Here is a 15,168-nt window from a genome sequence, read left to right as displayed (position 1 = left end):
CTCCCAAGCAATATGTGAGCAATTGAAAAATTGACACTACCATTAAAAAAAGGTTGTCCGTCACTGGTGTAAGTAGATCAAGTTTTCAAACACACTTTGGTCAGAAATGCTATGCTTATGCTAACAAAAAAGGTAAGTATTTTTTAAAAAAATTTCCGACTTTATGTCCGGGTTAAATCTTCCCCATAGGAAAAACTAAACTCTTCCACAAATGATCATCTAGTCAATCAACACTACGCCAGTGCATTATATAAGCAAAATACATACAAAACAATACAAGAACAACACGTCAACTCACCAGAGATCAAATGGGAAAATAATTCACCGACTCCAGATATTTTCATATCAGAGGGTTCGACTCGGTAGAACTCCTAACATGGCCTATAAATCCTACTGATCCCTCATCATAAATATTTATAAATCTTTCGTAATCCTACATGTATTTAAAATGACTGATTTTTGCATTTTTATCTATAAATTTTTTGATAGATCTAATACGCCTAAATTTTTAATGAGAGAGCTAGGTTTAATGCCAGTAGCCGAAATGACAAATGGTAATATTTTTATAGTCTGAGAATGAAAAAATTCTTTTTATCTCATTTCCTAAATCTATTTCTTATATTTTCATTAACAGATTTTTTAATATTACAGGTATTTGGAATAGCGACCATCAAGCGACTAATCAATGATATAAGTTATTTTTTAAATTTTGTCATGTAAAAACATCAGAAACATTATTATTGCTAGAGGATTCTTGATATCATTTCAATTTTTCTTTTTATTCCCTTAGGTCCGGTGTACACTTGGTTTTTGTCGTACCCAATCGATGCTGCTTGACAAACTTGTTCATTCATTGTTCAATCGGCCTCTGTGTTTCCTCCCTTCTACAAAATGAGACCCATGTTCACTCTTTCCTCTCCTCGAAAAGACCCCCCACACAGCATCCCCAAAGATGACATAAGCCTTGAGGGAAATTATTGTGGAGTTAATGTATACACGCATCGCATTGTGCTGAACATAAACCATACAGCGCACCCATATTGCCGAGCTGCAGCGATTGACAAATAACTTTACGTGTCACTGGGCCTTAGCGAACGAAGTAATAATATTTTTTAAATGTGTAAATTCAGTGAAGAATTATTTTTGTGGGATGAAGTTATCATAACTAACCTACAGACTTTGAAATTTAATGGAAAAAGTGCCACCAAGCTCATAGCTAACAAAAATGACACTGAAGAACAACAAAAACCGAACAATAAATTTGAAGAAAGACGAAAACAATGAAAAATACGGTAAGTCTTAAACAAAATACCTAAATTTGCTATATAAAAATTATATTTACATATTATTTTATTACATTTAAATAAAACTTAAAATAATCAGACCTCATTTGAAAAGAATTTAAAAATAGTATAGGTACTATTGTATTGTATATATGTAGGCTGGGAAATAACATTGTTTGGAAAGAACATAATAAAGAAAGAGTTATCTTTTTTGCTGTTCAACGTTTTGGATGCACCCTGTTAACTAGTTGAGATGTATACGGTTCTGTTGTCGCTTAATATAGCTCTTCACTCTGCACTATGCTAATCAAACCATTGAATACGGTTTGGGTGTGAATATATGTGAATTACTTGAACAAGTTTGGATAGATCTGCTGGGAACCATTGTAACACACTTACATAACATTGTAAGTTTTGTTTAATATTGTGTCACTTCTAAGTTTTAAAAGGGATTTAAAATTTTTATTACTAATCAAACCTTTGGATATGGTTTGGGTGTGAATATATGCAAATTACTCGAACAAGTTTAGATAGATCTGCTGGGAACCATTGTAACACACTTACTTAACATTGTAAGTTTTGTTTAATATTGTGTCACTTCTAAGTTTTTAAAAGGGATTTAAACATTTTTATTACTAATCAAACCTTTGGATATGGTTTGGGTGGGAATGTATGCGAATTACTTGAACAAGTTTAGATAGATCTGCTGGGAACCATTGTAACACACTTAACATTGTAAGTTTTGTTTAATATTGTGTCACTTCTAAGTTTTTAAAATCGTTTTATTTAATTTGAATTTCAAAGGAATTGAAATTTCATTCGTATGGACTTATGCATAGTGCAGGTAGATGTCAGTCTGATAGTCAGGGCTTATATCATCTTTAGGAATGCTGTGTGGGGGGTCGTTTCGAGGAGAGGAAAGAGTGGGTCTCATTTTGTAGAAGGGAGGAAAACACAGAGGCCGATTGAACAATGAATGAACAAGTTTTGTCAAGCAGCATCGATTGGGTACGTCAAAAACCTGAAGTGTACACCGGACCTAAGGGGTTAAAAAGAAAAATTGGAATGATATCAAGAATCCTCTAGCAATAATAATGTTTTTTATAAAAAAAATTTGTTGGCATAACCATAATCTGCATAATATATGAATAAGAGCGTCTGTGGCGGGCGCCGTGACTTTGTTTTTTATATACAAATACATAGTTTTATTCTGAGTATGGTGGAATTTTGCACACTTGACATTCAAAATAAGAGAAACTCTGCGTAAAGCCCGGACAATGCCGGGGACTTTGGCTAGTGTAATAATGGAAGAGTTTCTCTGTAAATGATATGTCAATTTATTTGTTAGATTTAAATTATTATTTTTTCAACCGTTCATTATCTTTGTTGACCATAAATGTGAAAAAAATATTTATGATAAATTTTGTTTTATAAATGGATTTTAGTGGACAGTAATAATTATTATTCTTCGCGCTTTAATCTAAAAAAAATTATGAATGTAAATATTTTATTTTAACGTTGCTTAAAAATCTTATCTTTTTCAGTCTTCGCGATTAGTTTTTATTTATTTATTTTATTTATTAATCTTAAGTTAGCTCACTTCTTCGTGTGTGCTAATAGTTTTATAAACATATAAACATGTACATTGTTTGGCAAACATAATCTTTCTTTAAATATTTCAATAAAGTCACAAAAAAAGAAACATTAATAATTGAGATAGACATATTTTCTTAATTTATGAGAACGTGGTTGACTGGTCTCACTTAATATTCATCAACTCATAACTGTAAAGTCTATAGATTTACGTACTTCATGGGTACAAATTTAATGACAGGTCAATTTGCCAAAGCAATGTTATTTTAGGTGACTGGAAAACTCATTAAAATGACAATTCAACACACCTATAAAAAGGGTTCCATGATAACTCAACACAGTGACAATTCAAAACACCTTTAAAAAGTGATATAAAGTCATTAGAAATAATGAAATAAAATAAATTTAAACCTAACCTAACCTAACCTACTTAACCCAGTTAAAAAAGTTTTTGTTTCATCACTTTCCCTGACTTTATATAACTTTTTAAAGATGTGATGAATTATCATTTTGATAATTTATCCGGCCACCTATAAAAAGTGATATAAAGTTATGAAAAGTGATGGAAAAAAAAGTAGGTTACATATGTAACTATTTAACCTTATTTTTTTTTCGTCACTTTTAATGACTTTATATCACCTTTTAAATGTGTGTTGAAGTGTCATTTTGAGGAGTTATCATGGAACCGTTATTGTATTATACATGGTGTCCGGAAACTCGTAGTACAAGCGGGAAACTGGTGAATCTACATCACATTTGGAGTCGATTTTGTAGTATAATTTTTTTTGATTTGAGCTTTCGTTTTCGAGTAAATCGAGTCAGAAGTTGATTTTTTTTTTGATCAAATTCTTATAAATTATTACTGAAGATCAAAGTACCCAACTAATTAAAACTATTTAAAAATTTAAAAGTAAAACAAATAATGACGAAAAAATTTGAACCCTGAAATAGCCGAAAAATATATTTTTTTGGTTTTTTTTTTTTTATAAAAATGCTCAAATCAAAAAACTTTATGTTTATTTGGGTTCCCCGTGTGGTATACATTCTCCAGTTTCCGGCTTGTACTACGATTTTCCGGACACCATGTATATGTATTGTATGAAAGGACGGGTTGTTTCGGAGAATTTTAACAATTCTTCTAATTTCAAAGCAATTTTCAAGATATGTGAAAGTGTTTTTCAAATTCTGTTTATATTTCAGTTCTGTCAAGCAACTAGCCTATAATGATAATAACTTGAATGGGACTTCCACAAAACCCTTAATGAACGTTTTGTGAAACAACCCATTGTTGGGACGGAATTGTTGAACTTGTTTCACAGAATTTAAACATTTCATTAAATTTCAAAGTTAATTTTCACGATCTGTGAAGGTTCTATTCAAGTTCTGTTCTTATATCATTATTGGCCAGTTGTTCCACAAAACTGAAATAATAACAGACTTGAATAGAACCTTCAGAGAACTTTGAAATTTGATGAATTGTTCAAATTCTGTGAAACAACCCGTCCTTAGTGTGTCTTATAAATTTTAATTAAATGGTTTTTGAATTTCAGAATTTAAAGATGGCCTTTGGATTTTCGGATTGGGTGTTATTGGCAACTTCATTGCTAGCTGTAGGTGTTTATTATCTTTGGCGAAAGAATCAATTTTTTAAATATCTGAATCTTAACTATGAAAAGCCTAACTTGATAATGGGGAACATGTTGAAGGTGTATCTTCAGAAGCAGCATATCAAGGATTTGTTTCAAGACATGTATGATAAATTTCCAAATGACAGGTATGAACTTTATATTTGGTATTATTTAATAAAATTATATTTATCCCTGAGTTTATATTATCAGCGTTTTCAAAATTATATTACTAACCCATTGAATTCGAATTGTTGAGCTAAAAAATTGGCTAAAAACATTCACCTCTGAATTAATTTTGTACCAAAAATTTTAAATCTGCACTAGTGTACTAAGGATGGACTTGTTTCACAGAATTTGAACAGTACATAAATTTTAAAGTTTGTTTTCAAGTTCTGTGAAAGTTCTATTCAAGTTCTGTTATCATTTCAGTTAGTGGAACAACTGGCCAATAAAGATAAAATAACAGAACTTGAATAGAACCTTTACAGAACTTGAATAGAACCTTTACAGAACTTGAAAATTTACTTGGAAATTTGTCGAAATGTTGTCAAATTCTATGGCCCTTAATGTAAATAAAATAAGTTTTCTTAATTTTTTTTATTTAGATTAAAAAAAGTGGAACACTGGTCAATCTTATTGGCATAATTTTTTTACATGAGAGGAAAAATTTTGGTATGAAGTTAACGATTCCACAACCACTCGCCATTTTGAAAAATCACTGACTCGATTTTTTTCCCTTTTATTATTATTATTTATTGGATAATTTTTATAGCGCCGCTTTTGTTAGATATCACCTCAAGGGCGCTTTACAGTTGATGCAGTTATTACAGAAAATATAAATATTACAAAAATAGAGTGAAGTTAAGTTAAGTAAAATGAAGTATAGGAACAGGTGACACGAAGATAGAAGATGGAGACTCTGCAGCAAGAATCCTAGGTAATGAAGGAACTGGACCAGCTGCTGCAGCAAGAGAGTCCACCGCATCCAACAACAGCGTCCAGGTATGTATCTGCTGCTAATAAAGCGCTGACACTTCACATAGTTAAGAGACCCTGGCAGCACCGCTGTGACGTTCGGCAAGTCCATCATTTATCTCCATGTAATCCTGTTCCTGGTAATTGTTGAAGTGGTGCATTCTGCCTGCAATAAAAAGCGACAGTCGGGATAATAAATTACCCTGGGCTTAGTAAAAAACTTGCCAGGGTCAAAACTTGCCCAGTTTCCGAGAATTTCGTTGAAAACATCTGGGGTGCATTTACCGATCGCCGTTCGTTTCGAATGTCCAATATTTTTGAGCAAATTTCCGAATATTCACTTTTAAAACACTGCACTCAAATCACATATTATATAGTTCTAATAATTATTAAGTTTATTTAAGTTCAAATGTTGATTGATTGATTTTAAATTAATTTCCCTGATAATTGCAAAACTTATTTTGTAATTATCAGGGAAAAACTTTACCCACGTATTTTTGCCAACACCAAGAAATGAATGCTTCATATTGGGATGGTTCGATGCTCTGTAGGGAACCCGCTTGCACAGCGCGGGTGTAAACTATGCACCCTAAAGTTTAAGTTCAGACTTACGGAATTCAATACTTCGTTTGTGTGAAAGCACTATGAAACAATCCATGATTATTATCTATAGGAAGATTGGCAATTAACATTTGAAACCCAGATGTCACGTTTTTGTTTTTTAGACGACATATTTCAGACCCGCCATGTCGGCGTGGTTGGAGTTTAAGACGTAACGCCACACCCATGATTTTGATGCCAATAAGTTAAATCATTTTTTATTATCAGATTGAACTTTTTTGTAGTTTCATTGGTTGTTCACTTTATTTGGGGAAAAAGATGGTTGTAAATGTTTCAGTTTTACGATCTGTTTTAAGTGAATTGTAATTATTTTAGTGAATTATAATTTTAATGATTTGAACCCCCCTTGACTTTAACGAGTGGCTGAATTTTAAGGTGACAAATGGTTTCAGCTGAAAATACCTAAATTTTTAAGAATTCAAAATGAATTTATTAGATAATAAAAGATTTCTCCAATGAACTTTCCTTGTTTTGTGGTCATTCCCAAATATGTCATTGTCTTTTATATGAAACATCAAAGTTTTTAGTCCTTTAACATTGTTTATAGCAGTATTGTGTAAATACCTACTGGGTCATAAAAATATGTATAGTTTTAAGTCATTAGTTAAAGTCTTAGGACGGGTTGTTTCGGAGAATTTGAACAATTCATCAAATTTTAACATTCATTTCTGGGTACTGTGAAAGTCTTATTCAAGTTCTGTTATTATATCATCGTGGACTAGTTGCATGACAGAACTGAAATAATAACAGAACTTGAAAAAATCTTTCACAGAACTGGAAAATTAACTTTGAAATTTGAAGAATTGTTCAAATTCTCCGAAACAACCCGTCCTTAGTTGTAAATCACTCAACATTAATCTTAGTTATAAGCCACTAGCTATGAAACTTAGTTATAAGCCAAAATGTATAAGTTATAAGTCTAAGTGATAAAGTATAAGTCTGAGTGATAGAAATAAATTAAGTTTTTAAGCACCCTTGAGGTGATTTTCATACGAAAACGGTGCTATACAAATAATCCAATCATTATTATTATTACTTGAAACAATAGACTGGAGCTATAAGACTAAGGATGATAAAATTGATATCCAGATCTATTTTAAGGTTTTTAAAAATGTTTTTAATATTTAAAGAAAATTTATTCAGATTTGTTGGATTCTTCTCTTTAATGAAACCCACCTTCCTGAATCGGGATCCGGAACTTCTCCGGAATATTATGGTCAAAGACTTTGACCATTTTGTGGACCATGTGGGATTTGCTGATGAACAAACTGACCCTGTGACAGCAAAAATGGTGTTTTCTATGAAAGGTAATATTTTGTTGTTATTGTATTTTAATAATATAAAGCAGAAAATCTGTATGTATGATGCAGGAAAATCTCTCAAACTGTGAGTTCCATGTGATTGAAAATGGTTAACATTAAGAGGAATTTTTCATACAAAACTTAAATTTGGATTTGAAGCCAAAATCCTTGACTAAACTAAAGAAAATATTTTTTTGTAATTAAAAGGTGTAGCAAATACTTGCTTAATTATAATTAATAATTCATATTTTTTTTTTAATAATTATCAATTAAAAACAATTATTAAATACTAAATTGTGGAAAATCGATTTCTTTAATGGCCTATTTTTTATAATTCGAAACACAAATAAACAAAAATATTATTCTGTTTGGTTTTGTTTTTTGGCCTCAGTTCTAAATTTAAATTTTGTATGAAAAAGGCCGTTCCTCTTTATAGCTATGTGCATACGTATATTAAAGCTCGATGGTTTGGCTCGGAACCATGCTCGTCGTTGTGTTCACATGCTCGAGCAGTTTGACACGTCAAGACACGATGGATAAGAATTACGGTCCTTAAATCTTTTTCGCAAAGCGGGAAGATATACACACGTTTAGACATGTTCGAATGAACAAAAAACCATCAAACAAACCAATCAGTACAAAGCTTAAGAGTTTTTGCAGTTTCATATGCATAGAAAACAAACAAATTTTTTAATTTTGCAGCTGAGGCACTTGTGATTCCATGTTTATTTAAAATAAATCCATTATTATTTTTGTTTGTCTTCTTTTATAACGCCTCCAAGATATTAAGGACCAAGCCTGTGAACCAACCATTTTTATGTAGCACTTATACCCCTGTATTCTTATCAAAAGTATGGTCTATATTAATTAGATATTCGGCAAATTCTGAAAAATCTGTTCTTGTTAACCTGAAGGATCCGACCAACTACAATTGTAGTTGAAGAAAAATTCTCCTACAAGCCGACCCACTACAATAGCAGTTAGGAGAATTCGTCATGTTCATCTCCAAATATTGAGTTAATTTACCGGTAAATTTTCGAAGTAAAAGATTCATACTCTAAAACTGAATTTTTTCTACCATACCATTTAAGGAGGAACTCCTTTTTACTTACAGTGATTTTTTAATTAATTTCTTGTATCCATGTATTCCTTCGCAATTCATCAAACTTTTTGTCACTCGCATACAGTCTCGTAATGCGCGTCGATGAATGCGTGTCGTCCCGTTGCCACGGCGCGTGTGTTTAAATTACAGGCTGAGTTATTGCTACTTGCGGTGAACATAACTGTTAATTAGAATTTTTTTATCTTTATAGCTAATAATAAACTATTTGAGGGATGTGAAATCATTTGTCCACTATAAGATAATCTTGTTAATATTTACATTAGTGAAGTGATTACTTTAGATATACCATTTTATTTAGGAACATTTATTCTTCGGGTGTCTTCAAAAATATTCCGTTGCAGTGCATATTCTTCCATGGTCCATTTTTTATTATCTCCAATAATTTCAGATAAATAGTTTGGGTTATTAATTCTTAAAAATTGATGTTGGCAATCTGCTGTCCATTATTTGCAGACATAGAATCCATATGCATTATTTTTGGAATAGAATTTGTATTACGCAATGATTCAGAATACGCCCAGAAAGTCTTTACATTATCTTTTATCCCTTGCTCAACTAGGTTCATATAGGATTTGTAGCATTCTTTAAGTATTTTTTTAAATCTTTTTCTAAGAGTAGCAAACTCGGCACGGTCTCTTGGGTTATTGTGTTTTTTAGCCCGTAGTCTAACCTTATTTTTCTCTTTGAGGAGCATTTTTAGAGATTCGCTAAACCAATTGGGATAGTGATTACTTACGTGAGTTTTTTTTTTTTTTACTGTATTTATCTATAATATTCCGTAGTATATTGTAGAATAATTGTACCTTATTGTTGAGATGACAGTTGCTGAAAAGTGAGATCCAATTTACATTTGTTAGATCCTGACAGCATCCTTAATAGTTACCTTTCTTGAAGTTGGATTTAACGGCAGAGTGATTTTCTTCCAAGTATATTTATAAGTGATATAATATAATTTATAACTGTATTAAGTTAATATAAAGTGCCCGCCGCGCTTAATACTTTTATGGTAACCCTATCTCATGGTCATGGTCTCATGTAAGTGTATGTGTGGTCAGCGGAAAAAAGTGACTGCATAGTAAGAAATATTCATAATATGACTGACAAAGGTACATTATTTATGTGTAAAGAAATACATAATTCGTGGATGTTATAATGAATAAATAAATAGAGTGATTATATTTGGAGCGGCGGTATTTTGAAGGTAAATTTGCTTTTAAATTTAACCTAATTTTGGATATACGTATACAATAATTCAACATTTGAGAATGCCATAAAATAAAATTTATAACTTAAAACCTTTTGGTGCAGCTGTATAATTTTTAAATCAATGACCCAAAATTTCAGAAAATCATGCCGGTCCAGGCAGCCAATTCATTGAAATTCTTTCCGATTCCTAAAGGTTAAACACCTGTGCTTTTTTAACCTAGTATTTACACTTTTAACAGAAATTTTAATTATAATGTCAGCCACAAAGATATTGTTTTCTTCAATCACTCCTTATTCTCAATTACTGGCAGTTTCTTTCTATTATATTTCAAATTTTGTTTTCTTGATTATTATTATTTCTGTGTTATCTTTTTCACGAGAAACGTGGAGGGAAATGAGAAGCACTCTGAGTCCCGCCTTTACCAGCTCCAAGATGCGAGCCATGCTGCCCTTCATACAGGAGTGCGTGGACAATCTCGTAGACTTCTTACACACAGAACTCAAGAGTCTTGACGGAAAAGGTACCTAACTTAACTGTATGTAGACTCTTTTTATAAGAGTTATACTACTGTTGAACACTATTGCCTAGGCAAAAGACAGGTCCAGGATGGAGTTGATAAGTCAGGCTTCAATCTCCTTTTGCGCCGGGATGTATATTCGTGCGTTGGACTAGTGTAGCCCTTCTGTTGTATAGTTGCACCAGTTCGGCATGCTGACATCCCGCCACAAACACAATCTTGTACCCCTTTACTAATAAAACTAACTTATGTGATGTACTTGACCTATAAAGTGAGATAAACATTACTTACGAATTTGCGTGTGTAATTCTCGGTTTAAATCTCCCGCCAATGTCACCTGGTAAGTGGCAGTCCCAAATGTCAGTTGGGTAAAATTTAAAACACGCTTTTTAGTATGGAACTTAAGACCCGTAATCCGAATTTCGTGAAAGCTTTAAGTTTTTAAACTTGGATCTCTTTAGCACAGGCCAGACATTTTTTAAGCATTCTGAAATATTTTCAGCACTGTACAAGCATTTATAGACACAAACCTTATTTTACGTAGTAGTTCGTTAACTATTTTATCCTAATCGTCTTTTCAGGAACCGATAGCAAAGATATGGAAGTAAAGGATTTCTACACGAGATACACAAATGATGTAATCGCATCTTGCGGTTTTGGGATTAAAACTAACTCCTTGAAGGAAAGGGACAACACATTCTACACTATGGCCAAAAGATTGACTACATTTAATGTGCTTGACATGTTGAAGGTTTTTGTTGTCATGTTTTGTCCACCTTTATCGAGGGTAAGCTGCAAAGCTATTAATTATAAAAAAAAATCAACTAAAAATTAAAAAAAAACTGCCTAAATGTGGTGAAAAATGGGATTGTTTGCTTTAACTTCTAGGGCGTCAAAGTACCCATGGGTTACAAAAAACTTGTTTCCATTGAGCGCCAGCATATCCGATTGATAATCTGAAAACAATACTTTGTGTTTGTAGGATTTTAGGTTGAGTGAACTCGATATTTCAAAGGTTAATATAATTTTGATATATTTCTAGCTGTTAAAGCTTAAATTTGGCTCAGTACAAGTAAACGAGTTCTTTCGTCGCGTGTTCACAAATAATATGGAAGAGAGACTGAACCATAAAATAGTGAGACATGACATGATCCATCTCCTCATGTTGGCTAAGCAGGGAAAACTAAATGACGATTCTACCACCATTGCAAATGGAGATCAGGCTAATTCTGATTTGATAAAGAAAAGAAATAAAATTGGTAACTTTTTACATAATTTGAAAATTGATTTTAAAGTTGAATCTTGCTGATCCAACTAGTTCACTTTTCAATCCAGTAATTCCAGTATCTCAATCCCTTTTTGTTAATGTTAGTTACAGTTTTTAATCTTTGTTGTTTTTTGTGTGTGTGTTTTCTTATAAAAGTTTAATATATTATTTTCAGAGTGGTCTGATGATGACATATTGGCCCAAGTGATGGTCTTCTTGTTTGCTGGATTTGATTCCTCCGCTAATCTCATTAGCTTCATAACATACGAGCTCGCACAAACCCTGATGTACAGAAAAGGTTGCAGGAAGAAATTGACGAATCGCTGGCAAAAACTAACGGCGTTGTTGTATATGAAGAAATTCACCAACTAAGATATTTAGACATGACTGTTTCAGGTAAATAATCAGAATACATCAAATATTGTTTAGTTTTTCATTAATGCATTAGATTCTCCATTCCAGCTCTTTTGAAATGTGATTGGCTTGTCATATGAGCTTTGTCACATGTTTTCTCTATTGACAGTTATAAATAACGTACCATGTTCTTTTCAGAAACTTTGCGTCTCTGGCCTGGTGTACCTAACTTGGATAGAGTCTGTGTGAAGCCGTATACACTACCCCCACAGAACGATTCCCAGAATTCTTACAGCCATAAGGTATTATAGATGTATTTCACGTGAGATTCTCTACTCTACTCCTCTAAAGTGAATTAATCATTGATTTCCCTTATTGCAAAGATCATATTTTGAGTTTATTTATGACACCCACACCCCAGCTAACGAGCCTTCTCGAGGTGGCTGTCAACTCTGTCTCATATCTTCTCTAACAGCTCAAACGTTTAAAAAGGCCTTGGGGCCGTTTAGGGGCCTATTAAAAAGATAACGGCTACTATCAGTGCCATCATCTGGTTAGCTATGAATTGGTGCAACAAAAACAATGAGGGTGACAGCTATGATCCTTGTGGTATTCCTTCAATCAATCTTTTAAAAATTCATGTACAACTTTCCACAGTCAGAAGAATCCCATACAGTGGCGTAGCTAGGTAACCAAGGGCCCTGGGGCAAATTAAAAAATGGGGCCCCACTGCTATGTAAACTGATTAGGTATTATCAAATAAAAATATGAAATGTGGTTCCTCCAAACCCTCCGCTCTTATGTGTGTCATGCAAACATCATCCACGTTCACATGTTCGGCGGCGGAGGTATATCCAACTGCAATAATTGTCTAATCTTCTTCAGTAGGCTTCTCAACCAACACTGCAGTTACCACATTATTTGAGTCACTATCAATAGAAATATTTTGTCCAGATGTACTTGCAGAAGGCTGACTAAAAAACTTGGCAATTTTGGGCAATTTTCGTTTACTATCTTCTCTTTCTTGGCGTTGTTTGCGTTTAAATGCACCACTGGGTTTCTACTTTTTATCTATATTTTAATACGCTACAAGTGTCGTTGGGGAATGACGCACATATCACTATCCGTCAAATTGACAACACTGCCAACCTACAGAAAGAATTTAGGGGAATTCCCTAGGCATAACTTTTGAATTTCTCTCAACTGAGCTGTCATGAAGTGGAGTTGCAAGTTGCAACCTGTCATATTTATTTTGAAAATTGGAGAAATTTCCAAAAGTTCAGTTCGATCGAGATTTCTGGTAAGGATTCGAGGGCCCCCTGAGCTTGAGGGCCCCCTGAGCTTGAGGGCCCCGGGGCACTGCCCCGCGTAGCCCCTAGGTAGCTACGCCACTGATCCCATATAAAGCTAGATTTTTGAGAAACTCCCGTACTTGGAAGGTTTTGGTGTTGTCTATTCCAATGGTTTTGATTTTCCAACACGTTTTAAACATCTGAATGACCAGATGCTTCCTGACCTTCCTTTTCTAGTACTACCCTATGTCAATCATTGAATAAATCATCGACTAAGTCAATATTGTGATTGTCTTTTGGCCAAGTTGATATAATATAATGGTTTTATTCCATGGTTTAACCTAAACCTGGAAAGTAAAATCAATTGATTTAATTACATACATAAAATATAATAATACAGAGTGAGTGTAAAGTTTGTTTTCAACGATTATTATTATTGGACCTTTTTTAGTTACAAATCGGAGACCAGATATTCATACCAACCAACGCCTTCCACCGAGATCCACAATACTTCAAGGATCCAGAAACCTTTGACCCTGAAAGGTTTTCAGAGGATAACAAGGCTTCCATTCAACCTTTTACATATTTCCCATTCGGGGCAGGACCAAGACAGTGCCTTGGTAAGTGTTTTATGAAATTAATGAATAATACAGAATGTTACATTGTTTTTACGTAATGATGTGCTTACTGATGTGTATAATTATTAGATAATATATAGACTAAGTATTATTTTAATTGCAGCATCCAGATTTGCGCTGATGGAAGCTAAAGTTCTGATTGTCAACTTGGTATCAAAGTTTGAGTTTGTCCGCACTGCAAAGACACCCGTTCCGATAGAACTCAAAATAAGTTCCTTCGAAATGGTTCCTGTAAATGGGTTCTGGGTCGGAGTAAAGCACAGGAAAATCTTGTAAAATGAAGGGGACGAGCAGTTTTTACAACTTAGATTATTCTGTTATTAATAAATTATCATGTTTTTGTTAAATTGTTTGTTGATCAGTTTGAAATATATTTTTTGAGGTAAAACCTGTTTTTTTAATGATGTGACAAAATTATTGTGGCAGGTACTATACTTATTATAGTTTTTTATACTTTTTCTTTCATATTTATTTTCTTTCTATTTTTGTTAACACACTTCGGGCGGGAAGGGTAATTCTACCTTTTACACCAGTCCTACTTGAATGGCGGAAAAGTCATTGCTGTCCAATCATTTTATATCAATCTCTTTGTAAGGGTCTAAAAATGTGAACCAAGACTTCCCCATCTTCGAATTCTCGTCTTTTGTGCGGAAGAATATTTTATCAAAAGGAAACTATATTTAAACCCATAGAACAGGTTTTTTTTGTGAAGATTTGTGAACATTTTTTACAAATAAAATATCACTAAATGGCCCACCACTGACTTTGACTTCAGTTTATGGAGTAGTATTAAAAAATTAGGCTTTAATTTCAGACAGTAATTTTATAGTTGGGGTGTGGTAGTAGATACTGTGTAAAAAAATAAAATAAAAGTATTATTTTCAAAGATATAGCTGTTTCAAACAAAATCCATTTTCTCAAATGGGACCCTTGTTTTCGCATGCGTGAAATGTGTTAATAGATGTATTATTTTAGTTTTGACTGAGGATTGAACCTTCCTCCCATTGACTGGAGTCAACCGCATCGTAGTTACCGACAACGAGTCTATATGCTGAGTTTCAGCTCGATCAGATGTCGGGAAGTGGCTTAATTTTTTCTTCCAAATATTTCACTTCATTCATTCATTTATTTATTTGTTCATTCAATTATTTATTTATTCATTCATTTATTTATTCATTCATTTATTTATTCATTCATTTATTTATTCATTCATTTATTTATTCATTCATTTATTTATTCATTCATTTATTTATTCATTCATTTATTTATTCATTCATTTATTCATTCATTTATTTATTTATTCATTTATTTATTCATTCATTTATTTATTCATTCATTTATTTATTCATTCATTTATTTATTCATTCAT

At 32.7% G+C, this 15,168-nt stretch overlaps 2 protein-coding genes and 1 long non-coding RNA gene across 4 annotated transcripts in view; all 3 read left to right on the top strand.

Annotated features, from left to right (window-relative positions):
• Positions 1 to 15,168, top strand: part of LOC149419273 (uncharacterized) — a 49,921-nt gene that overhangs the window by 18,832 nt on the left and 15,921 nt on the right. Inside the window, exons 11-14 of the mRNA XM_089637962.1 lie at positions 9,903 to 10,251; positions 10,830 to 11,035; positions 11,291 to 11,507; positions 11,691 to 11,884. Of these exons, the coding sequence (XP_089494088.1) occupies positions 9,903 to 10,251; positions 10,830 to 11,035; positions 11,291 to 11,507; positions 11,691 to 11,884 (966 nt within the window). The remainder of the gene's footprint in view (positions 1 to 9,902; positions 10,252 to 10,829; positions 11,036 to 11,290; positions 11,508 to 11,690; positions 11,885 to 15,168) is intronic.
• On the top strand, positions 1,585 to 7,380 carry LOC149419275 (uncharacterized). The gene is made up of 3 exons (XR_016302894.1): positions 1,585 to 1,690; positions 4,427 to 4,650; positions 7,244 to 7,380. It is a non-coding gene; the product is annotated as an uncharacterized LOC149419275 (long non-coding RNA).
• LOC149419274 (cytochrome P450 9e2-like) lies at positions 11,750 to 14,975 on the top strand. 2 transcript variants are annotated; one of them, XM_089638195.1, is made up of 4 exons: positions 11,750 to 11,911; positions 12,068 to 12,171; positions 13,613 to 13,781; positions 14,775 to 14,975. In XM_089638195.1, the coding sequence occupies exons 1-4, from the start codon at positions 11,899 to 11,901 to the stop codon at positions 14,789 to 14,791; spliced, it is 303 nt and encodes a 100-aa protein (XP_089494321.1). In that variant the 5' UTR covers positions 11,750 to 11,898; the 3' UTR covers positions 14,792 to 14,975. The 2 variants fall into 2 exon arrangements, with proteins under 2 accessions (XP_089494321.1, XP_089494320.1); XM_089638194.1 differs by lacking the exon at positions 14,775 to 14,975 and adding an exon at positions 13,903 to 14,172.

Source organism: Hesperophylax consimilis, chromosome 12 (genome assembly GCF_061612785.1).
Source record: "Hesperophylax consimilis isolate HC1 chromosome 12, BYU_Hcon_1.0, whole genome shotgun sequence".
Taxonomy (NCBI): Eukaryota; Metazoa; Arthropoda; class Insecta; order Trichoptera; family Limnephilidae; genus Hesperophylax; species Hesperophylax consimilis.
The sequence above is the reverse complement of the archived record's forward strand: the minus strand, read 5'-3'. Positions and strand labels throughout refer to the sequence as shown.